This window comes from Hypanus sabinus, chromosome 25 (genome assembly GCF_030144855.1).
Source record: "Hypanus sabinus isolate sHypSab1 chromosome 25, sHypSab1.hap1, whole genome shotgun sequence".
Lineage (NCBI taxonomy): Eukaryota > Metazoa > Chordata > Chondrichthyes > Myliobatiformes > Dasyatidae > Hypanus > Hypanus sabinus.
Window position 1 is genome coordinate 49,846,608 of NC_082730.1, and position 27,686 is coordinate 49,874,293.

General features: G+C 42.0%; 1 protein-coding gene across 1 annotated transcript in view; it reads left to right on the plus strand.

Annotated features, from left to right (window-relative positions):
* Positions 1–27,686, plus strand: part of LOC132381225 (signal peptide, CUB and EGF-like domain-containing protein 3) — a 339,989-nt gene that overhangs the window by 219,905 nt on the left and 92,398 nt on the right. The window contains exons 5-7 of the mRNA XM_059950570.1: positions 6,231–6,356; positions 9,196–9,312; positions 25,716–25,832. Of these exons, the coding sequence (XP_059806553.1) occupies positions 6,231–6,356; positions 9,196–9,312; positions 25,716–25,832 (360 nt within the window). The remainder of the gene's footprint in view (positions 1–6,230; positions 6,357–9,195; positions 9,313–25,715; positions 25,833–27,686) is intronic.

Below are 27,686 nucleotides of genomic sequence, written 5' to 3' on the forward strand. Positions count from 1 at the left end.
AAGTCCAGCTCCACCACGATCCAACAATTTGCCAAGTGGGGTGGAGCTGCTGTACTCAATGTCCTTGATAACCAGCAGTGTCGTGCAATCATGAACAAGATGTAAAGAAGTTTTAATTACACCTTTGGTTGGACACAGAGAAGCCACTGTGTCCGAGTGTGCAGTCATCTGTCCAGAAGACACAATTAGAACAATAAAAAAGCAAACACGAGGAAATCTGCAGATGCTGGAAATTCAGACAACACACACAAAATGCTGGTGGAACGCAGCAGGCCAGGCAGCATCTATAGGGAGAAGCGCTGTCGACATTTCAGGCCGAGTGCTGATGAATGTGCACAAGTTGGAGTGTGTCTTGAACTTCTCTGTCACTCACGCGCTGGGCCCTTGGTCAACATGAAAGCACACACCACCTTCAAACATCGCTCGCAATCCATCTCGGACAAACGGGTCTCCCACCGGACCGTATGCTATGACCATTTCTCCCCGGCATCTCTTTCTCCATCTCCTCTCAAACAACAGCTCTAAACCCAACCTCAGCAGAGAAACCTCCCCTTAATCCCACCATCCTCACTGGATGGCACACACTTCTCCCCATCTCTCATCTTCAACAGTAGCCAAAGATAAGCTGAAAACAAGCAGCTCTCACAGAACTGCCAAAATTAAATACATACAGCGTAACAGTAAAAATATGAACCAGGGCACTACTTAAACAAATGGTGTGGTGGGCATTCTTGCGGCAGCTTCTCCTGTCAATACTGCCAGTGGTGGGGAGGGATGTGCCTGTGATGAATTAAGCCAAGCACTCTGCAGCGTCTTATGTTCCTGTGCATTCAGGTTGTCATTCTAAACCATGCTGCAACCTGTCAGCCGTTTTTCAACAGGACGTCTGGAGAAGTTTGTCAGAGTCTTCAATGACAAGTTGAATCCCTGTAACCTGCTAAAAAAGTAAAGACTTTCCTTATGACCGCGACTGTGTGCTGGGCCAAGAGCATGTCATTCAGTATGCAGATGTCCAGACTCTCTCCACCCCTGATATCTCAGTGTAGGCTGGCACCTGAAACATGAACTCTAGGCTAGTCATTGTTTGCTTCCTGATCGTGTAATAACTCTGATTAGAGATTGTGTTTGCCTGATCTTCACCACTGTTCTGATTAAGATGTAAGGATTTATAATTTTATATTCATGAGAAGAATTTTTAATTTGAAGAGTTATATTGGAGGCTTCAGTGCTCAAAGTACAGAAAGAGTGGATTTAATATCTAGTACTCTAAGAGTTAAAGCAAAAATAGCATAGCTCTTCTATTAGTAGTTGCATCTGCAGCATTCAGAAGATTAAAGGGCGTAAGTTCTAGATTATTTCTGTTGCCCAAAAGGTTATAAACAAAGTGTTAAGCTGGGTTTCCTTTCACAAACACCGACTATTTGCATATTTCTTATATTTTAGTTCATGTTTCAGATCACCAGTGCTTACAACATTTTGCTCATTTAAATCAGAATGATTGCTAAAGTTCCTCCAAATCTGGTTCCATGTGTTGTTCACTTCTCCCATAATGTCCAGAGGGTGGTGAATCTGTGCAACTCATTGCCATGGGCAACTGTGGAGGCTGAGTCATTGGGTATATTTAAAGGGGAGGTTGATAGATTCTAGATTAATCAGGGCGTCAAAGATTACAGCGAGAAAGCAGGAGAATGGGGTAGAGAGTGACAATAAATCAGCCATGAAGGCACGGTGGAGAAGACTGCTTCTGCTTCTATATCTTATGGTCTACATATTAGAACATAGAAAATTACAGCAGAGTAGAGGACATTCAAGTTACCAGTCTTACTGCTTCACTCCAAAGAGGGAAGGCCTAGCTCACTCTTCCTTTCCTTATACAATATGCTCTAATCCAGGCAGCATCCTGGTAAATCTCCTCTGCACCCTCCCTAAAGCTCCCACATCTTTCCTGTAAGGAAGCAACCGAAACTGAACACAATACCTCAAGCAGCACACACAAAATGCTGGAGGAACTCAGCAAGCCAGGCAGCATCTATGGAAAAAAGTACAGTCAAAACTTCAGGCCAAAGCCCTTCAGCAGGATGGAATCACAGTACCTCACGTGTGGTCTAACCAGAGGTTTAGCGAGCTGCAACGTTACCTCACGGCTCTTGGACATAATCTCTAATGATGACCAGCACACCATACAGGTTCTTAAACATTCTGTCAATTTGCACAACAACCTTGAGTGATCTATGGACGTCGACACCAAGATCCCTCTGTTCCTGCCATTATTGGAGCAATGAATGTTGGGCTCAGTGTCAGAGGCACCATTCAGGCAAACTGTTCAGTCCTGCATGGTGTGGAACTGCTCGAGTATTGTTGCAGTTGCATCCATTCAGGATAAGTAAGTGAGTATATGCCTGACTTGCATTTTGTAGATGGTGGAGATGGAGATTTCAGGAGGAGGCCACAAGACTGTACTGTCTTTGTAGTTGTAACATTGATATGACTGGTTCAACAATGCTGATAATGCAAACTTTAATGCCGCTTTTAAAGCAGTTTTTAATGTTATTTTAATATTCTAAGGCACCTCTGCAACATCGTTTAATAATGTTTAGCACAGTCTCTGTATATGAAATATTACGGTAGATGCCAATACATCCTGCAGCAGATGGCCAGTTAAGCTCTTGAGCTGTTGATTAATGGTGTCGTCCAAGATGATAGTGATGGGGGATTTGTCCTTAGTACTGCTGAATATCAAAGGCAATTACTGTGCTTCTCCTTGATGGAGGTGGTTACTTACTGGTACGTACAGAGTGCATCTGTTACTTGTCAGCCCATACCGGGGTGCTCTTCAGTCCTGTGAAGTTATAGCACTGTATCATTTTACCGATGGCGGACTAAAGACTGATGGGCCAGCTCAGATTTGAGGATTAGCTTCCTTTGGCATTTTGCATATTTTCAAATAGACGTCAGGATCATATCTGGATTGTAACAATTTGGCTAGCAGAGCAATTCATGTTTTTCTAAAGTTTTTGGCAAAACCTGCCAGGCCAATATTTATCTCTATATCCAATGCATTTGGCCACTTTTAACGTAATGAATGAATCCGGTTTGCTACAATACAAATTGATTAATGAGGATGACATTGGGTGGTTTACCTTCTCATAGTTCTTCAGCACCTGTTTTGGCAGGTATTATGTACTAAAAGGCTCCTTATAAACTACTGCAATGAAAGAACTAGCACAGTACGCAAGAAGTTCTAGAATTACGAGTGAAAGATCAATGATTACAAGTCAGGATAATGGGAGAATTGATGGGGAATTTCCCATTTGTGTTGTTAGTGTGTGCTTATGGAGAAGATTGGAAATGCTTTCGTTCAAGTGACTGCAATGTAGTTGGTGTGCAATGTAGCCATATTGTGGTGCCAGTAGAGGGAATATGAGCTTAGGAAGGGGAAGGGATAGCAATAAACAGGGTTGCCTTGCTGTGGATGGTCTTAATCTTTTTTTAGGTATTGCAGGAGCATAGCCAATTCAATTTCATATCCTCCTAACTTGAGCCTTACAGATGAAGAAAGACTGAGGGGATCAGAAGTTGAATAGAGGACTTCAGACCTGGTGTCACAGTGCTACTTATGGAGTGTGTTCATCAAGATTCTGTTCACTGATGACGGTGGTAGAAGATTTGATTTTGGTAATGTTGTTGGACGTCAAGCAGAGATTGATTCTCTAGTGATAAAATGGTCAGTATTTTCTAGCCCATGCCTGACTGTTAACATAACCTTGCTGTCTGACTGCTTCATCGGTTGAAGAGTTGGGAGGCAGAGTCAAAGTCAAGTCTCTTCTACATAAGTACATGTTCATGTATCAGTGCGTGAAAAACTTACCCGCAGTGGCATGACAGGCTTAGAGCATTAGTTCACAAGAAAAACATACTGTAAATTAAACATTTTATACAGAATTACACAAGAAGGAGCACAAAAAAATCCATTGTAGTGCGAAGTGGTTACAGTGTTGCTAAACTGTAGTGATTTGGGTTGCGTGAATTGGTTTGGTTCTAGAACCAAATGGGTGATGGGAAGTAGCTATTCTTGAACCTGGTGGCATGGGACCGCAAGGCTCTGTACGTCCTGGCCCATGGTGGCAATGAGAAGATGGCATTGCCTAGATGAGGGGTCCTTTAATGGTAGTTGTTGCCTGCTTGATGGAGCACCTCCTGTGTGTATTACCTGTAGTGTGGAAGGATGTGCCCATGATACCGTGCTCTGAACACATTACTCTCTGCAGCTTCTAACATTCCCACCCCATTTGAATTGCTATGCTAGACCATGATGCAACCAGTCACAATACTTCCAACAGTGTTGGACTGGTTGGTGACAAGCCAAATCTCCTTAACCTTCTAAGGAAGTAACGACACTGGCTCACCTTCTTTGTAATTGCATCTATTTGCTGGGTCCAGGACAGGCCATCCAATGAGTTAGTACTGAGGAATTTAAATTAATGTTAGTGCAACTGGGCAATTTTGTATCATTGCAGAACATTCCCCTCCATAACCTTCAAAAGGAAAAGAGATCATTGATGAAGTATCTGAGGATTTTTAGGGCATGATCACTAGCATGGCAATCCTTCAGTGATGTTGATTGGCCTTAGGTTGAATTCCAGCAGACTGGGTGCTGATGTAGACAGGATATATCTGAGCAGTTTTCAGCAACTTCTCCCTATGGTTAATATTGGTTTCCAACGCTAATATGTCTTACTTAGGTAATGATTACAGGAAGTTAAAAATGCCATCAAATGATTGCGACCTCAGTAAATTCTGGAATTATGGAATTAATGGTTGTTGGAGATGGTACAAAGCAAGTTAGACAGAGAAGAGATTTCAGAGTTTTAGGAACTGTAGTATTTGTCTGGAGGATAATGGGTTGACACAATATGTGAGGGAAGATTCATATTTTTGAATTCCACATAATTATATTTTTAGGCTTAGGAAGGTTATAATGAAATAAGGATTAAATGTAAGAATAGAAGCACTGTTGGACTTTGATTAGTGAAAGGAACTAACATGGGCTCAGATGATGGGATGTAGTTCCACATCATTCATCTGAAAATTAAAATGTTTAAGGAATTCAGTGGGAAAAACTCACAAGAAAGTGGGGAGGTATCCTCACTCCTACACTAACTCTGCACACTTTATAACCCCCAAGAATAGTAATTTGCATTGTCCATTTTCGTTATGCAGCAAACATTTCAAACCGCATTGGATGTTGGCAGGAAGGCAGGCTAAGCTAGTCACCTGTTCTGTTTTACAGAACCCTGCAGTCATTTTTAAAAACATCACAATGTTCTTTAAAAAGATTTATAGATTAGCAGAAGGACTGCCCCAGCGATGACAATTTTGCTGATTCTCCATCTCATCATCTCACACTTTTTCAGTGTGAAATTGACTGTTTTCATGCTTTCCATTTCAAGTTTTACATCTCAATTCAAATGATTTTAGTTGCACACTGATTATATTGTACTATTGTTAAGATCTTTACATGGATTAAAATAGAACAATAATATTAAAATTAATTGATTAAGGTGTGTAGAATCTCCTTTGTGTGGCTGCAGGAGGAAAAAAAGATGAACAAGATGGATGTGAAAACCAGTTCCAGGATATTTTCTGTACAATAACTGACCTTTCACCTATTATTGCAATTTACAAAACCTGCCTGACTTTAGTATCATCATCAAGTGTGGGATGGATTAGCATGGAAGCAGGGTGATTGGGGCAAGGGACAACAGTACAGTAAGGCATTGAAGATTCCTCCTCCTGATTGGTATTCATCAAACTCTCCTGGAAATGTGCATGCTGCTTTTGGTCACATGTGAACAGAGAACTATTCTTGAATGTGACAGCTAGGGCACATATATGCACAGCGATATACATGCTCAAAAGTGAGTAACCGAATGACGTTTGTTACCAAAGCGTACTACTGAAGATTACACACTTAAGCAGCTAAGTTTGTGCAATCCTCTTAGAACTTTGTATCATCAAAGCTGTGGTTTCACGAGAAAGAAACGTTGAGAAAAGCACTGCTGAGAAAAGACCAAAAGTAAAATAATCTTTGCATTTCGGTGGTGCTGGGCTAAAATGGTTATCGTGGCTGTGTTTGTTAGTAATTCCCAGAAAAAAACAATGTCATTGTTGCATTATATTTGTTCATAGCACACTGGTGGAATCCTTTTTTTTTATATGGTTCTTTGCAGAAGGAATGAACTGCATGAATAAAAACCATGGATGTGCTCATATCTGTCGGGAAACTCCAAAGGGAGGAATAGCCTGTGAATGCAGACCTGGATTTGAACTCACAAAGAACCAAAGGGACTGCAAGTGTAAGTTTTAACTGTTTCTTTACACTTCCTGCATCGTTTGTGTCTCGGTATCATTTGTATTGCAATGTTAAAGGTACCTTCTCATTGGAAGGTACTCGGTCACTCCAGTCTGATGAAACATTGAAGACCTTGCAAGTTGCAATCTGTCTCATGTGGGTTGAAAGTGTTCTTGCAGTAGGTCATTCAGTAGACAGTGCCAGACATCTGCAGCATTAAGGTCACGCTTTTAACCTTAGCTTGGAAGATTGCTGTGGAGGACTGGATTGCAATACAGGGATGAGAGCACTGATTCTAAAATTGAGGCTGGTGATAAATATGAGAAGATAATCTACAAAGATTTATGTGTATTACATTCCAACCAATCTTATACTCAAAATTCATGTGCCCAAGTGAAAAAGATCTTTGCTATGATCCTTTCAAACATTCAGTTGCTTGTTGACGTTGAGGTAAAACATATCCCTGGATCTTTGTTCAATGCAACATAAGAGCAAAAGAATTTGGGAGTGGAATTAATAAAATTACTTTGGGAAGGATAGAGATCTGTTTGATTGGATCGAATTGATTATGTATGAGGGAGAGGAACCTATCTCTACTCTTGCAGTAAACAAGACAGTGGCAAAGAGTCACCAAATGATGCCGATCTTAAAAGGATTAATTTGTATTTCGAGTTTGGGTTGAATGAGGTGAATCACTTGTATAGACACTAAGAAATTACTTCAATACTAAAATTGTCGATGGTCCATAAATGGTGAAACCAGAAGAATATGAAGCCTTTTTCTGGAACTTTCATCCTCAAAACAGGCTCAGTTGAAATGTTTAGGACTGTTAATAAGAGATCTGGATCAAGGGGAATGTGAATGAAATTGGAATACTGATTGTCCTTGAATCCCTAGAGGTACTCCTATTCCAGTGTAACATAATTCCACCTTAATAGCTAATGACAGCCTTGTACTTAGTTTATACAGATTTGTTTCCCAATTTTGTCCATTTTAATGGCTTTTTGCACCACTGTTAAACTTAAAGAGTAGGATAACATAGAGAAGAGAAAGAATTCAACATTAGGTACTAAAGTAATTCAACAAATTCTGGAAATGTAGCACAGGTACCTGAGAGAAAATCTGAAGTGGAAGATCATGAGGTGATAACACAGCACCACTACTGCCCCATCCTGGTGTTTGGGTAAATTTGCCTGCATCTATTTTCTATTTATGCCAGAACCAAAGACAAATTTAACAAAGATAATCATTTTGTGTGTGAGCTCTTCTTAAATAATGATGATAGATCTGTTGCACATTCTATCCTTTACATATTTTTAAAATATTGCTGTCATCTGGTAGATATTTGCAAAGATAATATCTGACCCTTTGGCCAATCTATACTTTGCAAAATAGCCAGCAGTCTTAATTAATAGCAGTCTTTGGGGATTGTAGAATAAGGGGAGCAAAGGAGTGTTTTTCTAAATTATGGTAACTAGTCTTTCTAGCATGTCCTTTGATCCAGTGGTCTAGGATTACTGCATTCATATTGACAGAGTAAAGCAAGATGTTCCCAGGTTTCACCGGACAGAAGCCATCTGTCTCAGAAATAACAAATTACTACCTTGGATCCCCTGCTGTGAAACTCAGCTTGTATAAACAAAGTTTTAATCCAATAGTGGGACAAAGGAGAGATGGGATTGCAGAGAGGTGAGGTCAGTACAGATTCGAAAGCACAATGAGGAATTTTAAGATATTGTAGCCATGTATGAGCAAGCAATATTTTAAGGTTTTTCTTCCATCAGTTCATTGGGCTTCATGGAGATCATACACTTAAACCTACACCATTTAAGGAAGAGATACACTACATGATTCCATGGGGCAAACTATACGGCTTTACCTTGAGATCTTTTCCCCTATAGTTCCATTCCCTGTTAAGTTTCTCCTTCTCAGTGTAGGACAACAAATTAAAGGTAGAGCTTTTGAAACTCTTCAAAACCTCTTGCACAGTAGACCTTCAAATTTAGTATAGACTCCCAAACCGATTTCTTCTCTTCTATGGACATTATCCAGCCTTATCGCAATGTCTCCAACAGCTGATGGTCAGTAATGACATTGCTTCAAAAGCCTCAAACCAAATCTTTTCTCCAATTCTTTTCAATGTCCCTTTGCATCAATAAAATATAAAAGTTATCAAACCTTTTACTGCATTAAAAAGAAGAGAATGTATCCAGAGGATGGAAACATCTCATCAAGTTTCAGCACAATGGTGAAGTGATGCATTGCCACATTGTGCTGAGGCAAGTTTTGAACGTTAAAGTTCCTGGTTGATGTGGGTAACTGCAGCAAAAGCTAGAACCATTGCTGACCACGAATGTCTGTGGGGGTTCTGTATGGTTCAGGCAAAGATGATGAGGAAGAGGAAGGAAAATAATACAAATCTGGAGCTTTAAAGGCTCCTGTAACTTGTTTTTAAATTGTGATTTCACCATTTCAGTGATGTGGCTTTGATCCACAGGAAATGCGAGGATAAAGGATGTTAAAGAATGGAGTTGCTCTCAAGGAGATCAATGTTCCAAGAAAATGTCTCACAAAAATTACTTGGATTGTTTTTCTTTTAATTAATTGAAAATGTGCTCTAGATTATATCAATTTTTTTAAATAACAAGCAGTATTTTTTGAATAAAATAAACCGAAACAGACATTCCCAAGCTGGTTTGCTTCTCAACTATAAAAGGCAATATTTGCGGCCGTGGTTAGATAAGAATCTCAAAATATGTTCTTTAACACATTTGTGAGGCTGGGGGTCAATTACCATTACTCTCCAGCATTTATCAAGACAGTAATATTTTTTCTCTCTGCAGTGACATGTAACTATGGAAACGGGGGGTGCCAGCACACGTGTGATGACACTGATCAAGGCCCGAAGTGTGGATGCCATCTGAAATTTGCCCTGCACTCAGATGGGAAAACATGTGTTGGTGAGTTGCTGGCTCAGACTGAGACGTTGCAGACAGCTGCAAGAAACAGGGACTTGGAGTTGAGCAATCTGATGTAATCAATTATGGAAATATCTTGGATTTACAATTTCATACACCATTTCCACACATAATGGGAAACAGAAATAGTCAGTGAAGCCTGCCAGAAATCTGATGGCTAAGCTTGGAAGACTTTGAGGATAGTGGGAGGAGGGATCATAAAGGGTGATTTGACCAAGGTTTTGTTTGTCCAGAACTAAGTTCAGTAAATACCGATTTGGTTTCTTTCCAAAGGATAGTCAGCCAGCAAGCAGTCATGACACGCTGTTCATTCCCACTAAAGAAAAGTATATTAAAGAAGTAAGGGGGGGGGGGGATGCTGAGGGAACTACAAGTGGAGACTCACATCTTTTGAAGCGATAGAGACTATTTCTTCTCGGTCCTCTATTTTCATCCATTTTGGAAACTTGGAATAAGTTACAAAGAATTGCTCTTCAACTTTTTTTCATTTCCAAACAAGGGAATAAATCTCAGCAAAGTGTAGCAATCCTGTTGAGTAGCTTACAGTAATTTTTGGGTTGTGTGTTTATATTGGGCGCAGAATTACAAAGATTAATCTTCTGGAAAACCAACCAAGCTAATCCTGATTTTGCATGTCCATTCCAATACAGAGCATTCAAGGGTGAATCCTGGATCTATCGGATGCATGTCATTGGCCTTGAACCCCATTAACTTTGGGCCCAGATCTATGTAAACATTTATTCAGTGTAGTTTAACATCATCCTTTTCAACGTTTGTACTGGAAAAATCGTTTACACTGAAAGTCCGTGCATTTTATTTAGCGGCATGATTAACCTGTCGTGCATATGGAAATCTAAAAGCAATCTGCTTTTGTGTATTAATATAGAAATATTAATAGGTCAGGCAAGTCTGCATCAGTAGCCCTGAATCAGAGAAGAAAGACATGAAAGGGTAAATTCGCAAGTCATATATATCCTACTACAACGTGTTGAAGATATAATAATAGGTATTGGCTTGGTTGAATTTCAGAATAAAAGGCAATAAACACTAAAAGCTGATGCTTCAGCAAGAGTCATAACTCTGGAATTCTCTCCCTCACCTCTATCACCGCTGGCACCAGCTTCCTGCAAAGCGACTCCTTCAACCACGTATCCAGCTTAATATCTCCCATAGGCCTCGGTGTCAATATCGTACTGGTAATACCTATGCAATATGACTTTGGGACATCTTATTAAGTGGAGCATTTGAGTTGTGGCTATCAGCTTCAGGAGGGGAGAAATTGATCCAAGTATTTAACTGCACAAAATTGAAAGTCTGTTGAAAGATTACTGTACTATGTGCCAGCTTTTGTTTTCATCACGGGCCACCGATTGTCCATTCTTGAATAATATACCAGGACTGATCAGCATGGAAGAGATTGGGAAATTGATGAGGGTTCCACAGGTTCCACATTGAACCTGAAATAGAGGACACTCAGAAATTGGGGTCTTAGGACATGGGTGGTAGAGTTTCAGAGATTGGGTCTTTCATCTTTTGGTGCTGGACTGGGACCTATTTTAGGAGGGCCCCTTTAAAAGTGCTGCTACTGGTTAAGGAGATTCCAGGAATATTCCAGCAAAAGTTGCTCCATGAAACAATGTAGCAAACTCCCAAAATAAACGCAATTAAAAATAACATTATCACCACGCAACTTCACAGATACTGTAGAATTTATTTTCAGATAGATTGAGGTGAAAAATAGAAAAGTACAAGTGATTGAAATGGGAAACCTTTGCTTCAGGGCAAGGCTTGACACGTCATAGAGCAGGAAATCATGCCTTCATCCCGACTTGTCTATGCTGAACAAGTTGCCTAACTGAGCTCGTCCCATTTGCATTTGGCTTATTTCCCTCTAAACGTTTTCTATCCATGTACTTGTCCAAATGCATTTTAAATATTGCAATGGTACCTGGCTCCATTACTTCCTCATTCCAAATAGTCACTTCAGAATCAGTTATTACCTCTCAACCATCAGGCTCTTAAACCAAAGGGGATAACTTCACTCAACATCACTTGCCCCATCACTGAAATGTTCACATAACTTATGGACTCATTTTCAAGGACTCTTCATCTCATGTTATTGATATTTATTGCTTATTTATTTATTATTATTATCTTTTTGTATTTGCAGTTTGTTGTCTTTTGCACACTGGTTGAATCCTAAGTTGGTGCGGTCTTAAATTGATTCTATTTTGGCTATTAATCCATTATGGATTTATTGAGTATGAAGGGTTGTATATGGTGACATATACATGGTCTTTGATAATAAATTTACTTTGAACTTTGGACCTTCTCTGCAGCAAACATTGTCATTCAAGTCCCTTGTAAATCTCCATCACAAAACTTTAAAACTGTGCCTTCTAATCTTGGACATAACAGTTCTGGGGGAAAGGCCATTATCTATTGCCTTCATGATTTAATAAACCATTTAAGAGTCACCTCTGAGCACCTAGGCTCCAGGGAAAAATGTCCTGCCTAATTCAACTTTGTATTTCTCAAACACTCCAGTCCTGGAAACATTCTTGTAAATGTTTTTTGGGGTTTATCATTTACAGTAAGAGAGAAAAGAAAAGGGATGATTACCTCAAATTGTTAGGTATAAGTCTAGATGTCTGCAGTGTGTTCTACTACCTTAGTTCATCATCCTGTCATATTGAACTGAGGGAGGAGTCAAAAGAACAGGAATGTTTTTGGTGAGGCGTGGTAGCGTAATGGTCAGAGTAACACTATTACAACGTGAGCAGTCACCAGTCGTGGTTCACTTCAATTCCTGCCGCTGCCCATAAGCAGTTTGTATGTTCTCCCTATGGGGGTTCCATTTCCCCTCCCACGTTCCAAAGAGATATGGTGAGCTGTAAGCATGTTGTGTTGGTACTGAAAGTATGGTGACACTTCAGCATAATCCTCGCTGGCTTGATTTGATGCAAACGATTATTTTACTGTATGTTTCGATGTATGTGTGACTAGTAAAGCTAATCATTAGCTTTTACTGAAGCTTCTGACGAAGGGTCTCCGCCCGAAACATCGACAGTGCTTCTCCCTATAGATGCTGCCTGGCCTGCTGTGTTCCACCAGCATTTTGTGTGTGTTGCTTGAATTTCCAGCATCTGCAGATTTCCTTGTGTTTGCTCTATTCACTCACTGTAGCAGTTTCACCGCATGTCAGAATTAGTTAGATTTAAAACAAATCATCAAATAAGAAACAGCACGTTTTTGTTTGGAAAGAATTAACAGAATTTACATTAGTTCATTTCTGTTGAAATTACTAATGGCTACATGTCACATCATTGCAGTGTTTGTGTTGGCTGCTGTCACTCAATTGGGAATCATCGCTGGATTTTTGATTGTACTCCCTTAGCCCTTAGGATGTAGTCGAGCCAATGGGTGACACGATGAAGAGTACTAGAGTAAATACTGCTTTACCCTGTGTGATGTGTGCACTATCTAGAGTATTTGCAAGCATTTCATAAAGGTCAATAGTTGACGCTTCATTGGCATGAGTTCAGGGAAATCCAGTGCAAGATTTGAAATGTGACCTGTACAAGTTAGTAACAATTTGCCACATGATTAAAAAGAAATATTTATCTCCCTCGCAATCATTATCACTTCCACATCCTAACTCTGCCACCCTCCCCAAACTAAATGTAATGCAACGAAGTCAAGATAGGAATGTATAATAGTTTGAATTGTGGGGCATTTGAGATTTGTAATCTTTCTTTACTATTCCAGTGTTGTTCCTGCAATTCAATATTAACTTCTGCAGAATGGAAAACTAGAGATCCAGGAGAATTGTCAATACAGATGTAACCCATTGATCAGGTACTGACTTGGCTAGTTTGGATTCCTAGGAAAGCTGGCGTTACAGAGAGACAAAAGCAGTGCTGCTTACCGTATGACCCAGGAGAAGCAGGAGAGAACTGGATCGGTAAATTTGTGGATGACACCAAGGTTGGTGGTTTAGTGGACAGTGAGGAAGGCTCCCATGGCTTGCAGAGGGATCTGCATCCGCTGGCATAATAGGTGGAAAATGGCAGATGGAATATAATGCAGTCAAGTGTGAGGTGTTGCACTTTGAGACAACAGAAGAGACCTGCACAGCAAATGGCAGGGCACTATGTTGTGCAGTAGATCTATAATCTTTGAAAGAGACAGACAGGTAGACAGCAGAATAAAGAGAATGCTTAACACATTGGCCTTCATAGCATCCCAACTACTGTACATTGAGTGCAGCAGCTGGGATATTATGCTGCAGTTATATAAGAATTAGAGGATTATCTGCAATTCTGGTCACCTACCTACTGGAAAGATATCAATATGGTTGAAAGAGTGCAGAGAAATTTTCCACAGATGTTGCTAGGACTTGAGGGCCTAAGTTACAGGGGTAGGTTGAGTAGGTTGGAACTTCTGGTAGTCAATACTGGTACACCTCAAGGATGTGTGCTTAGCCTACTCCTCTACTCTCTCTATACCCACAACTGTGTGGTTAGGCACAGTTCAATGACACAACTATTGTTGACAGAATTTCAGATAGTGATAAGGAAATGTACAGGAGTGAGATAGATCAGCTGGTTGAGTGATGTTGCAGCAATTATCTTGCACTCAACGTCAGGAGGACCAAGCAGTTGATTGTGGACTTCAGGAAGGGGAAGCTGAAGGCACACATACCTTCATCGAGGGATCAGCAGTGGAAACTATGAGCAGTTTCAAGTTTTTGAGTGTCATCATCTCTAAAGACCTGTGCTGGGCCCAACATATTGATGCAATTACAAAGAAGGCACGATAGCGGCTATAATTCACTAGAACTTTGAGAGTTGGTACGTTGCCAAAGATTCTCACAAATTCCTACTGATATCCTGTAGAGAGAATTCTAACTGGTATTGGGGGGAGGGGACACTGCACAGGATTGATAAAAAATGGCAGAAAGTTGTAAACTCAGCCAGCTCCAGCATGGCAGTTGCCTTCCCAGCATCATCTTCAAAAGGCAATGCCTCAAAAAGGTGGCATCCATCATTAAGGACCCCCATCATCCAGGACATGGCCTCTTCACATTGCCACCATCAAGGAGGAAGTACTGGAGCCTGAAGACACACACTCAACGTTTCAGAATCAGCGTATTCCCTCTGCCATCAGATTTCTGGATTGCCAGTGAACCCATGAACTTTGCTTCACTACTTTATTGGCTCTCATTTTGCATTACTTCTTATTTTTATATGTACTTATGTTTTTCTATTATTATGTACTGCTGCCACGAAATGAAATTTCACAACATATGCCGGTGATATTAAAACTGATTCTGATTCTGTCTTTACTCCTCAGATCGCAGGGGAATGAGGGCAGATCTTTCAGAAATGCACAGAATTTTGAGGGACTTAGGTGGGGTGAATGCATGAAGGCTTTGTCCCCTCAGGCTAGGTGAGACTGAAAGTGGAGGTCATCGGTTTAGGGTGAAAGGTGAAATATTTAATGGCAATCTGAGGGGGGGAGGATTTCTTCACTCAGAGGACTGTGAATGAACTGACAGCAGAAGTGGTGAAGGTGGCTTCAATTGTAACATTTGAGAATAGTTTGGATAGGTACAGTACATGGATGAGAGAGGTGTGGAAGGAACTAGGCAGAAAACTGGGCTGGCATGGACTAGATGGGTTGAATGGACTGTTTCTGTGCTGTGGTGCTCTATGACTAACTCTAGAGTGTATGGGAAGAGTTGGCACTGTCAAACACCTTCCTTAAAATTGCCCACCTCTCCTCTCCCACCTCCCTTTGAAACCCCCCCGGATCAAACTCCAGGCCTGTCTTTTCCATACAATCTTTTAAACTAAGGGAGAGTAATGAAACTAATATATTAATAATTAAATAGGATGTTACAACTATAGCTTACTTTTAATTAAAGTGTTTCTGGCGAATGTGGTTAGGAAACTGCCTCAGGAAGAATTACTGGAAAAGTGAGGGCAAATTGGGCTCACTTTTCAGGAGTGACAAAAGCCCTCACAGGGTGCAAAATGATGCCTGTGTACTGGTAGCCTTTAGACTAGCGTGATTGTGAGGGCAGTCAGTTTGTAGCACTGATTTTACAACAGCATTGTCACAGAATTGGCCAACACAATCTCACGACAAGAGCAATAGAACATGCACTCACAAGCTCTGGATACTCCTCAGTTGCACTCAGAAGTCACAGCTGTCTTGTGGGCACTGCTGTCTTAGAAGTGGCTCTGAAAATTGCGTTGTACAGGGAGAGATGTGGCAATTGTTGAAGGACATTGTTTGTTGACCAGGTTTGTGCCCAGAGCAGGCATGACGTCTCCAATGCACCATGATTCACAGATCGAATAGAGGCTGCTCAGCACAGGACAGGCACACGAGAGGAGCGAAGGAATAAAGAGTGTGGCTTCTCGGCAGCACCTCACATCCACCCAGTGTTCAGAGTTGTTGCAACTTGACCCTTAGAATAAAGTTCTGCTCGAACAGAATTCCCTCTCCAGGACATCTTCAGGGAGCGGAGTCTCAGAAAGGCAGCGTCCATTATTAAGGACCTCCAGCACCCAGGGCATGTCCTTTTCTCACTGTCACCATCAGGTAGGAGGGACAGGAGACTGAAGGCACACACTCAGTGCTTCAGGAACAGTTTCTTCTCCTCTGCCATCCGATTCCTAAACGGACACTGAACTCTTGAACAGTACCTCATTTTTAAAATATATATTATTTCTGTTTTTTGCATGATTTTTAATCTATTCAATATACATATACTGTAATTGATTCACTTAATTATTATTATTTTATTTCTTCTTCTATATTATGCATTGCATTGAACTGCTGCTGCTAAGATAACAAATTTCACGACACATACCAGTGATAACAAACCTGATTCTGATTTTACCTGCTGCAAATGCAGTTACAACCTCAGAGCAAAGCAAACATTACATTGCCTGTGACAATAAATGATGGCCCCTTCCAAACTGGAGCTAGTGATACTTCTCTCAAGATGTCATCAACTGCAGCATATGTGAGGCTTCTAAAGTTCTTGGTTCATCCAGGCCATTTACATTTGAGTCTCTCCCAAAGACTCTTTGTGAGGAGACTGGGATCTCCATGGTGCAGGGAGTCACTGGCTGCAAATGACTCCGAACTAGAAAGAATCCCACACTTTGATGTGTGACTCTTACAGGATCCAGGGTGCTTTCATTTTGGTTTCAACTGGCAATCATCTGTGGTTCCAGTGGCATGTGCATAAAACCATAAGACATGGGAGTAGAATTAAGCCATTGAGTCTGCTCCACCATTCAATCATGGAATTATCCCTCTCATCCCCATTCTCCTACCATCTCCCTGTAACCTTTGACAACCATAGAATGTTACAGCACAGAAGCAGGCCTTTTGGCCCTTCTTGGCTGTGCCGAACCATTTTTCTGCCTAGTCCCACTGATCTGCACCTGGCCCATATCCCTCCATACCCCTCTCATCCATGTACCTGCCCAAGTTTTTCTTAAATGTTAAAAATGAGCCCGCATTCACCACTTCCATCTGGCAGCTCATTCCACACTCCCACCACCCTCTGTGTGAAGAAGCCCCCACTAATGTTCCCTTTAAACTTTTCCCCCTTCATCCTTAACCCATGTCCTCTGTTTTTTTCTCCCCTAGCCTCGGTGGAAAAAGCCTGCTTGCATTCACTCCATCTATACCCATCATAATTTTATATACCTCTATCAAGTCTCCCTTCATTCTTCTACGCTCCAGGGAATAAAGTCCTAACCTAATCAACCTTTCTCTGTAACTCAGTTTCACAAGTCCCGGCAACATCCTTGTAAACCTTCTCTGCACTCTTTCAACCTTATTAGTATCCTTCCTGTAATTCGGTGACCAAAACTGTACACAATACACTAAATTCAGCCTCACCAATGCCTTATACAGCCTCACCATAATATTCCGACTCCTACTAATCAAGAACCTATCAACCTCCTCTTTAAGTATACCTAAAGAATTCTCATCCACGGTAACAAATTCCACAGATTCTCACCCTGGGGATAAGGCCACTGAACTTCTTGCAGTCCTGTGTCCTGGTCCCCCAGGCTTTATTTCTGGCATTGACCATCCTGACCTCCTATCCTTTCCCAAGCCCTCTCATCCTTGAAGATTCTGGACATCTGTGCTTCTTTCAACCAAGGGCAGCATCATAAACATATAACCCATTTTGTCCCTTGCACCAGCACTTCACGGTTTCCCAGATCAGCCTCCATTGTACATCTGCTGCAGCTGTAATCAAACTTTATTTAAAGCTACAGACTACCTTCATGGAGCACAGATTTATTTTAACTGTTTCAATCCTCACAATATTCACCTGTGCTGAAATATTCAACAATGCTGTGCACAGGCTGGTCACTGCAGCTACAACAGGCAGAATCTGCAAAATTCTTTGTCCATTGCACCAAGAAGGCATGGGTTTCAAGTGCTATCCATTGTAATTTATGAGTAAAGGCTTAGTCGGAGAGGTGGAGAGAAGTTGATTCTTGCCCTGCTTTTTAATGGCTATCAGGACATTAATCAGTATGATCAATATCAAGTTATCAGCTCCACTGACATTCTCTACTGGAAGGATGGGTACAGTACCTTAACACAAAATTTAATTGACAGAGTAGTGTAATGTCTTGTATAAATATGTGGTACAAAAATTGTAATTCCACCTGCCTCTAGATTTAATAAAGGAAAGCTGTTCTGTATTCAATTGATTTGTCAGGAGATTTAGAGTGGATCTGTTTAAATTCAGTGCCATGTGATATTTATGTAAGACATGTGGAGCTGATCAATTGACGGTAATTAGCTGGTGTTCTCATATGACTTCAAGTCATTACTTGTGTTCTGCTGCAGGCGGTTTTCCAGGAAGCCCAGCACATTGCAAATCATTTTTATTCAGGGTAATCTGTGCAGTGTCTGTTCTGCAGAGTTATATTTTTGATTGTTACTTCAGGAAACCCAAACTCGAATCTCAAATTCTGTTGGATTCAGCCTTGGGGTTGAGATTGGCCAGCACTCCCCGGACTGGGATGGTGGAGTGGGGGTGGGGGAATGCTGGCAGAAATGGATCCTGGGTGATGTGTGTAGCTGGGAATATGGGGTATGTCAAAGGTAGCACAGGGACACAACTAGCAGAGCTCCAGGAAGTGGGTGGCACTGAGCATAGTAGTTAGTGCATCCCCTTATAGTATGGTTGTAAGATTGGGGTTAGATTCCAGCCGTTGTCTACGATAAGTTTGTACGTTCTTTAGGTCACCACATGCTTCTGTTTCTTCCCATATTTCAGACTCGTACGGTTATGGTTAGTCAGGGCAGTGCTGGGGGCAGCCCACGAGTGTTGTTGCCCTTTGGTGCCAACATAGCCTGCCCAGAAGGGCAGGCAGCAGAAGGGTGGCAACACTTGGGGGCTTTCCCCAGTGCTGCCCTCGCTGATTTGATGTACATGTCACAAATAAAGCCAACCTTAAAATCTTAACCCAGGATAACTCCTGAACTCCACACTCTACCTGTAACTATGTGGGTTTGTTCCAAATGTTCCTGTTTCCCCTGGAATTTGTTCCAGTTTCCTCCATGTGCAAGTTGTCAGCTCAGTTGCTTCTAGTGTGTTCATAGGTGACAACTGATAGAATCTGGAGTTTGGTGGGAACATGGGGTGAATAAAATCAGCTTAGGGCCTGATGGCCAGTAGACCAAAGAGCCTGATTCCATGTTGGATGATTCTGTGTTGCCATGGCATTTTCCACTGAACAAGCAGCAAGGTTTATGTAGGGGAGATAACCAAGAAATAGAAGTTACTTTCAAGGCAGCAGTTTTGGAGCAAAGCAGTACTCGTTAATTTGTTCACAAAGAAGCTATTGGTGATGCTGGAAATCAGAAAGAAAAGCAGAGAATATTGGAGATATTAGCAGGTCAGGCAGCAGATGTGGCAAGAGAAGAGATGTTCATGTTTTGTATTTGGGAAAGTGAGAAAGCAGGTGTGTTTCAAGTTGCAGAGCCTTAGAGCAATACAGCACAGGTAGAGACTCTTTGACCCATCCAATTCATACTGACCACAGTCCTCACACAGCTAGACCCAATTTCCTGCATTTGCCCCATATCCCTGTAAGCCTTACCCCTCCGTGTGCCTATCCAAGGAGTTCTCCCTGCCTCACCATCCTCTGTGTGAAAAAGTTGCCCCTCAGGTCCCTTTTAAATGTTTCCCCTCTCATCCAAATCTTATGCCCCTTTGATTTGGATTCCCCTACCCTGAGGAAAAGACTGTTACCACCCATGTTCTCATCACTTTAAACATTCTCCAGAAAGATGGCAGTGCGCTTAGATGCGGCGGTCACACAGGGTCCGATTGAGACAATAGATAATAGGTGCAGAAGTAGACCATTCAGCCCTTCGAGCCTGCACTGCCATTTTGAGATCATGGCTGATCATCTACTGTCAATACCAGGTTCCTGCCTTGTCCCCATATCCCTTGATTCCCCTATCCATAAGATACCTATCTAGCTCCTTCTTGAAAGCATCCAGAGAATTGGCCTCCACTACCTTCCGAGGCAGTGCGTTCCAGACCCCCACAACTCTCTGGGAGAAGAAGTTTTTCCTTAACTCTGTCCTAAATGACCTACCCCTTATTCTCAAACCATGCCCTCTGGTACTGGACTCTCCCAGCATCTGGAACATATTTCCTGCCTCTATCTTGTCCAATCCCTTAATAACCTTATATGTCTCAATCAGATCCCCTCTCAATCTCCTTAATTCCAGCGTGTACAAGCCCAGTCTCTCTAACCTCTCTGCGTAAGACAGTCCAGACATCCCAGGAATTAACCTCGTGAATCTACGCTGCACTTCCTCTACAGCCAGGTTGTCCTTCCTTAACCCTGGAGACCAAAACTATACACAATACTCCAGGTGTGGTCTCACCAGGGCTCTGTACAAATGCAAGAGGATTTCCTTGCTCTTGTACTCACTTCCCTTTGTAATAAAGGCCAACATTCCATTAGCCTTCTTCACTGCCTGCTGCACTTGCTCATTCACCTTCAGTGACTGATGAACAAGGACTCCTGGATCTCTTTGTATTTCTCCCTTACCTAACTCTACACCATTCAGATAATAATCTGCCTTCCTGTTCTTACTCCCAAAGTGGATTACCTCACACTTATTCACATTAAATGTCATCTGCCAAGTATCTGCCCACTCACCCAGCCTATCCAAGTCACCCTGAATTCTCCTAACATCCTCAGCACATGTCACACTGCCACCCAGCTTAGTACCATCAGCAAATTTGCTGATGTTATTCTCAATGCCTTCATCTAAATTGTTGACGTAAATCGTAAACAGCTGTGGTCCCAATACCGAGCCCTGTGGTACCCCACTAGTCACCACCTGCCATTCCGAGAAACACCCATTCACAGCTACCCTTTGCTTTCTATCTGCCAACCAGTTTTCTATCCATGTCAATGTCTTCCCCCCAATGCCCTGAGCTTTGATTTTACCCACCAATCTCCTATGTGGGACCTTATCAAATGCCTTCTGTAAATTGAGGTACACTACATCCACTAGATCTCCCTTGTCTAACTTATTGGTTACATCCTCGAAAAACTCCAACAGATTAGTCAAGCATGATTTACCCTTGTTAAATCCATGCTGGCTCGGCCCAATCCTATCACTGCTATCTAGATATGCCACTATTTCATCCTTAATAATGGACTCTAGCATCTTCCCCACCACCGATGACAGGCTGACAGGTCGATAGTTCTCTGTTTTCTCCCTCCCTCCTTTCTTAAAAAGTGGGATAACGTTAGCCATTCTCCAATCCTCAGGAACTGATCCTGAATCTAAGGAACATTGGAAAATGATTACCAATGCATCCGCAATTTCCAGGGCCACCTCCTTTAGTACCCTAGGAGGTTGGATTTGTTCATCCTGTATGTCTTATTTACAATTGCAAGTCATTGTTGGATACTGGGAATGTCAGTTACCCCAGGCCCAGCCCATCAACGAGTTGCTGAATAGCGATGGATGGAGCCGGACTTACTGCATACTGTTGTGGTGTTGTCTCCTGGACTTGTTGCGTTCCCTTGTGCTGAGACGGTGCACAATCCAACAGACAGAGTGAGTGATTGACATGGGCATTTTTATTGGGATTGCAAGACCCTGCTGGACTTTAGTAACGCAGAGTACTGCAAGTCCTGTTTATTGGTTCATTGGAGAGACCGGCAGCAGGGGAACTGGGTTGCCTCGGTTATAGTGAGGACTAGGCCCAGACGGTGGGGTGCCCTGTTGCATACAGTCAGGAGGAGGGATGCCAAGGTGGTGTCGGAGAGCCTCTGTGGGGCGCGCTGGAATCTGTACCGGATCAGGGCTGGCCCCTCCCATCAGTGCTGCCCCCTGGTGTTTGCTCCATGGAAGAACAAGCTGGACCAAGACAAGTTACCATTAATCTACAGTCAGCCACTCAAGGACTTGGGCTAGCCAATATTTTTCTTTGTAACTGTATGTTCTTCTGAAAATGTAACCATGTATGTTAATTGTGTTATGTGCCGTTGGTGGTGTGTTTTGTATCTTGGCCCTGGAGAAACGTTATTTCTTTTGGCTATATGATTGAATGACAGTTGAAGCTATTCTCCTAACCTGCAAAATCTCCCTTTCACTGAGACCATCGAGTCCTGGCAACATCCTTGTGAATCTTCCTTGCTGTCTTTCCAGTTCCAAAATTACAGAACACAGCAGTTGCTGGAAGTTTGAAGTGAAGGAGCACACTGGAAATACATAGCAGATCAGGTGGCATCAGTGGAGAGCTAATGTGAAATAGCCATCAAAACTGGGCAGCTCTGACATAAGCAGGAAATATGGGTTATCTCCAAGTGCTTAATTCAATATTGCGTTCTGACGGCTGTCATATAGCAACAGTGAAGAGCTTATTTTTCTTTTCCCCAATCTGTTGTGCATTTTGCTCATTTTCACTCACACGTTGATGTCCTATTGGTTTGAAGCATCATTTGGTCTTTTGATATTATAACTATGATATTAGGCATGATGTTGTAGTTACTGGTGAGACAGTTGCGGGAGGAGCAGGACTGGCAGCTCAATATTCCAGGGTTCTGTTTCAGATGTGGCAGAGCGGGAGAGGTTAAGGGGGGAGGCATAGCTTTGCTGCTCAGGGAAAATGTCGCAGTTCTCCACTGACTGGAGAACTCGTCTAGTGGGGCTTCATGGGTGAAACTGAGAAGTAAGAATGGTATGACCATGTCATTGGGGCTATATTACAGACCACCCAACAGTCTGTAGGATTTAGACAAATAAATTTGTAGGGAGATTGCAGACTGTTGCAAGAAACATGAGGTTGTTATAGTAAATGCTTTTAACTTTTCACACATGGACTGTAAAAGGACTAGATGGGATAGAGTTTGTCAAATGTGTTCAGGCAAGTTTCCTTAATCAGTTCATAGAGTTCTCAATGAGAGAGTGTGCGATATTTGATCTGCGATTAGGGTATGAGACAGGGCAGGTGACATAAGTTTGTGTACGGGAACACTTTGCATCAAGTGATCATAACTCCATCAGTTTCAAGGTAAATATGGAAAAGAATAGGTCTGGTTGACAGGTTGAGATTCTAAGTTGGAGTAAGGCCTATTTTGATGGTATCAGAAAGGATATGGCAAGTAAGGATTGGGACAGGCTGTTTTCTGTCAAAGGTGCACTTGGTAAAAAATTGAAAATTCAAAAATTGAAACTTTGAGAGTACAAAGCTTGTATGTGCCTGTTAGAATAAAAAGGTTTTGGGTACCTTGGTTTTCAAGAGATATTGGGGCCCTGGTTAGGAAAAAAAATGAGGTGCATAGCAGGTAGGAAGAAACGAGGTGTTCATGGAGTATAACGAATGCAAGGCAACACTGAAGAATGAAGTCAGGAGGCTAAAAGAAGACATGAAGATGCACTAGCAGACAAGGTGAAGAAGAATCCCAAGGCATTCTACAGATAAGTTAAGAGCAAAAGGATTGCAAGGGACTAAATTAGTCTTCTGGAAGATCAGAATGGTAATCTATGTGTGGAGTCAAAACAGATGGGGGAGATCTTAAATGGATTTTTTGCATATGTATTTACTTGAAAGACGGGCACAGAGTCTATAGAAGTGAGGCAAAGCAGCAGTGAGGCCATGGACCCTATACAGATTACAGAGGAGAGGGTGTTTGCTGTTTTGAGGCAAATTAGGGTGGATAAATCCCTAGGGCCTGACAAAGTTTCTCTCTGACCCTCTGGGAAGCAAGTTCAGAAAAGACATGGGCCCCAGCTGAGATATGTAAATCATCCTTAGCGACAGGTGACGATGTTTTGAGGATAGCTAATGTTGTTCTGCTGTTTAAGAAAGGTTCTCAGAATCGACTAGGAAACTATTGGCCGGTGACCATCGGTAATGGGAAAGTTATTGGAAGATATTCTAAGGGACCAGATATAGGAGTAGGTGGATAGACAGGGACTAATTAGAGATAGTTCACATGGCTTTGTGCATGGTAGGTCATGTTTAACCAATTTATAGAGTTTTTTGAGGAAGTTACTAGGAAAGTTGATGAAGGTAAAATAGTGGATGTTGTCAACATGGACTTCAGCAAGGCCTTTGACAAGATCCCACGTGGGAGGCTGTCAGGAAGGTTCAATTGCTCAGCATTCAAGATGAGACAGTAATTTGGATTAGACAATGGTTTTGTGGCAGGCACCAGAGAGTGGCAGTAAATGGTTGCCTCTCTGACTGGAGGCCTGTGACTAGGGGAGTGCCACAGGAATTGGTGCTGGGTCCATTGTTGTTTGTCATCTATGTCAATGATCTGCACGATAATGTGGTTAACTGGATCAGCAAATTTGTAGCTGACACCAAGGTTGGAGTTGCTGTCATAGCAGCAAAGGCTGTGATGGCTTGCGGAGGGATCTGCATCAGCTGGAAAAATGGGCTGAAAATAGCGGATGAAATTTAATGCAGACAAGTGTGAGATATTGCACATCAGTACAACCAACCAGAGTAGGCTTTACACAGTGAATGGTAGGCCACTGAAGAGTGTGGTAGAGCAAAGGGATCTGGGAATACAGGTCCATACTTCTTTGAAAGTGGTGGTACAGGTAGATAGGGTCATAAAAAAAGCTTTTTACACAATCATAATCATAACTTAAGTACAGGAGATGGGATGTTATGTTGAAGTTGCATAAGACGTTGGTGAGGCCTAATTTGGAATATTGTTTACAGTTTTGATCATCTGCTGACAGGAAAGATGTTAGTGAGGTTGAAAGAGTACAAAGTAAATCTATAAGGATGTTAGTGAGGTTGAAAGAGTACAGAGTAAATCTATAAGGATGTTAGTAAGGTTGAACGAGTACGGAGTAAATCTATAAGGATGTTAGTAAGGTTGAAAGAGTGCAGAGTAAATCTATAAGGATGTTAGTGAGGTTGAAAGAGTACGGAGTAAATCTATAAGGATGTTAGTGAGGTTGAACGAGTGCAGAGTAAATCTATAAGATGTTGTTGGGACTGCAGGACCTGAGTTATAAAGACAGATTGAATTTGTTAGAACTTTATTCTGTGGAACATAGAAGATTGAAGAGAAATTTGATAGAGATATACAAAATTTATAAGGAGTATAGAGTGGGTAAATGCAAGCAGGCTTGGTGGGACTACAACTGGAGGTCATGGGTTAAGGGCGAAAGGTGAAAAGTTTAAGGGAAACATGAAGGGAAACTTTTTCACTCAGAGAGCTGTGAGAGTGTGGAACAAGCTGCCAGCGCAAGTAGTGTACATGAGCTCGATTTCAATGTTTAAGAGAAGTTTGGATAGGTACATGGATAGTAGGGGTATGGCGGGCTATGGTCCCTGTGCAGGCCGATGGGACTAGGCAGTTTAAATGGTTCTGCATGGACAATGGACAGAAGGGCCTGTTTCTATGCTGTACTTTTCTATGACACTTAGACAAAATAAGGTTTATTTTGAGGAATGAGGAATTACAACTTCAGCAAGACCCAAGACTCTTTCACAGCATCAGCCTTGGCGTGGTGAGAAAGTGCTTTGTGATTTATATACACCATCGCCAAGTTTCCAGTCCCTAACTCATAGGGCTCTACCTTTTTTCACAGCGCTGCTGTCAACAACATAGAACAGTATAGGAACAGGCCCTTCGGCCCATCATGTCTCTGCCGACCATGATGCCAATCTAACTACTCCATCTGCCTGCACATGTTCTCTGTGTATCCTATTCTCCTTAACTACAGGCTGACAGGTGTTTCTATCCAGGAAGTCATGCAAAGTTCAGGTGGTATTTTAGGTGACCTTGTTTTAATCGGTACCTGTACTGTTTTCCTTCCCACAGAGACCTGCGCTGTGAACAATGGAGGCTGTGACAGCACATGTCAGGATGCAGCCACGGGCGTCCGCTGTAGTTGTCCGGTGGGATTCACATTACAGCCTGACAGGAAGACATGCAAAGGTCAGTTCCTGCTCCTTCACCCTCCGATTTACTGCCTTCTGTACAATGTGAGATCCTTCTTTAAATAGTTGAATTAATGTTGATATTAATGTACAAGAAGGGTCAGAGCTGTCTCTACTTCCTGAGGAGACTGAGGTCCTTTAACATCTGCCTGACGATGCTAAGGATGTTCTACGAGTCTGTGGTGGCCAGTGCTATCATGTTTGCTGTTGTGTGCTGGGGCAGCAGGCTGAGGGTAGCAGACACCAACAGAATCAACAAACTCATTCGTAAGGCCGGTGATGTTGTGGGGGTGGAACTGGACTCTCTGACGGTGGTGTCTGAAAAGAGGATGCTGTCCAAGTTGCATGCCATCTTGGACAATGACTCCCATCCACTGCACCGAGATGTAACACTGAGCTTCACAGGAAGTCATTCCTGCCTGTGGCCATCAAACTTTACAACTTCTCCCTCGGAGTGTCAGACACTCTGAGCCAATAGGCTGGTCCTGGACTTATTTCAACTTGACATAATTTACATATTGTCATTTAATTATTTCTGGTTTTATTTTGCTATATTTCTACACGATTTTTGGTTGATGCAACTGTAACGAAACCCTATTTCCCTCGGGATCAATAAAGTATGTCTATCTGTCTATCTGATATGCCTGCTCAGGGTAAACCGACAAAAGGCTAATGTTAGAGTCACAACATTTTTTGCTAAACCATTTGACTCTGGTATTTCTAGTACGTTCATTTGTTTAGATAGGTCAAAATTGATGTTTCAATACATTGGAGCCAAAATTCCTTTACTCCGATTCCATGAACTTCCATAAATCTGAGAGGCACCGATGGTAACAATCATTAACTAAATGACCTTTACTTCTGCAATTTCATAATGGCAGATGTCATTGTGGTGTTTCCAACCTGCTGATGTGCCTTGTATAATGGAGTGATACGGCCTGTTCTAAAATTTTAGAGTTCCTTTATCATATTGTACCTAACAGTGGTTACTGGAAAAGTAGGAACATTATAATGGTGGCTATGTTTGCAATGAAGTATTGTAAAATTGTTACAAATACTAAGGTTATAGGACCTGATGGCATTTGGCCTTGGGGAGGGTGCAGAACCATATGAATCAGTGAGTCTTATGTCAGTGGTAGGCAAACTATTGGAGAGGATACTTCCAAGACAGGATTTAAAAGCATTTGGAGAAGCATAGCCTGATTAGGGATAGTCAGCATGGCTGTGTGAGGGGCAGGTCCTGTCTCACGAGCCTGATTCATTTCTTTGAGGAAATGACAAAACACATTGATGAAGGTGAGCAGTAGATGTGGTGTATATAGATTTTAGTAAAGCATTTGCCAAAATCCCCACAGTAGGTTCATTCAGAAGCATGGGATCCATGGAAACTTGGCTGTGTGGATTCAGAACTGGCTTGCCCACGGAAGGCAGAAAGTGGTAGTGGATAGAGTGTACTTTGCCAGGAGGGCGGTAACCAGTGGCGTTCCACAAGGATCTGTTCTGGCAACCCTGCTCTTTGTAAGTAAGGAAGTGGAAGGGTTGGTTAGTAAGTTTGCAGGTGACACAAAGGTTGGTGGAGTTGTAGATAGTGTAGAAAATGTTCACATTTTATGACAGGACATGGACAGAATTCAGAGCTGGCTGAGAAATGGGGTTTAGTCTACAAAAGTGTGACATGATACACTTTGGAGGGTCGAACTTCCAAAGAGGGAGAAAATTCACAAACCAGGGGTGCAAAGGGACTTGGGAGGTCTTGCGCACGATTCTCTGAAAGTCAACTTGCAGGTTGAGTCAGTGGTAAGGAAGGCAAATGCAATGTTAGCATTCACTACGAGAGGACTAGAATATAACA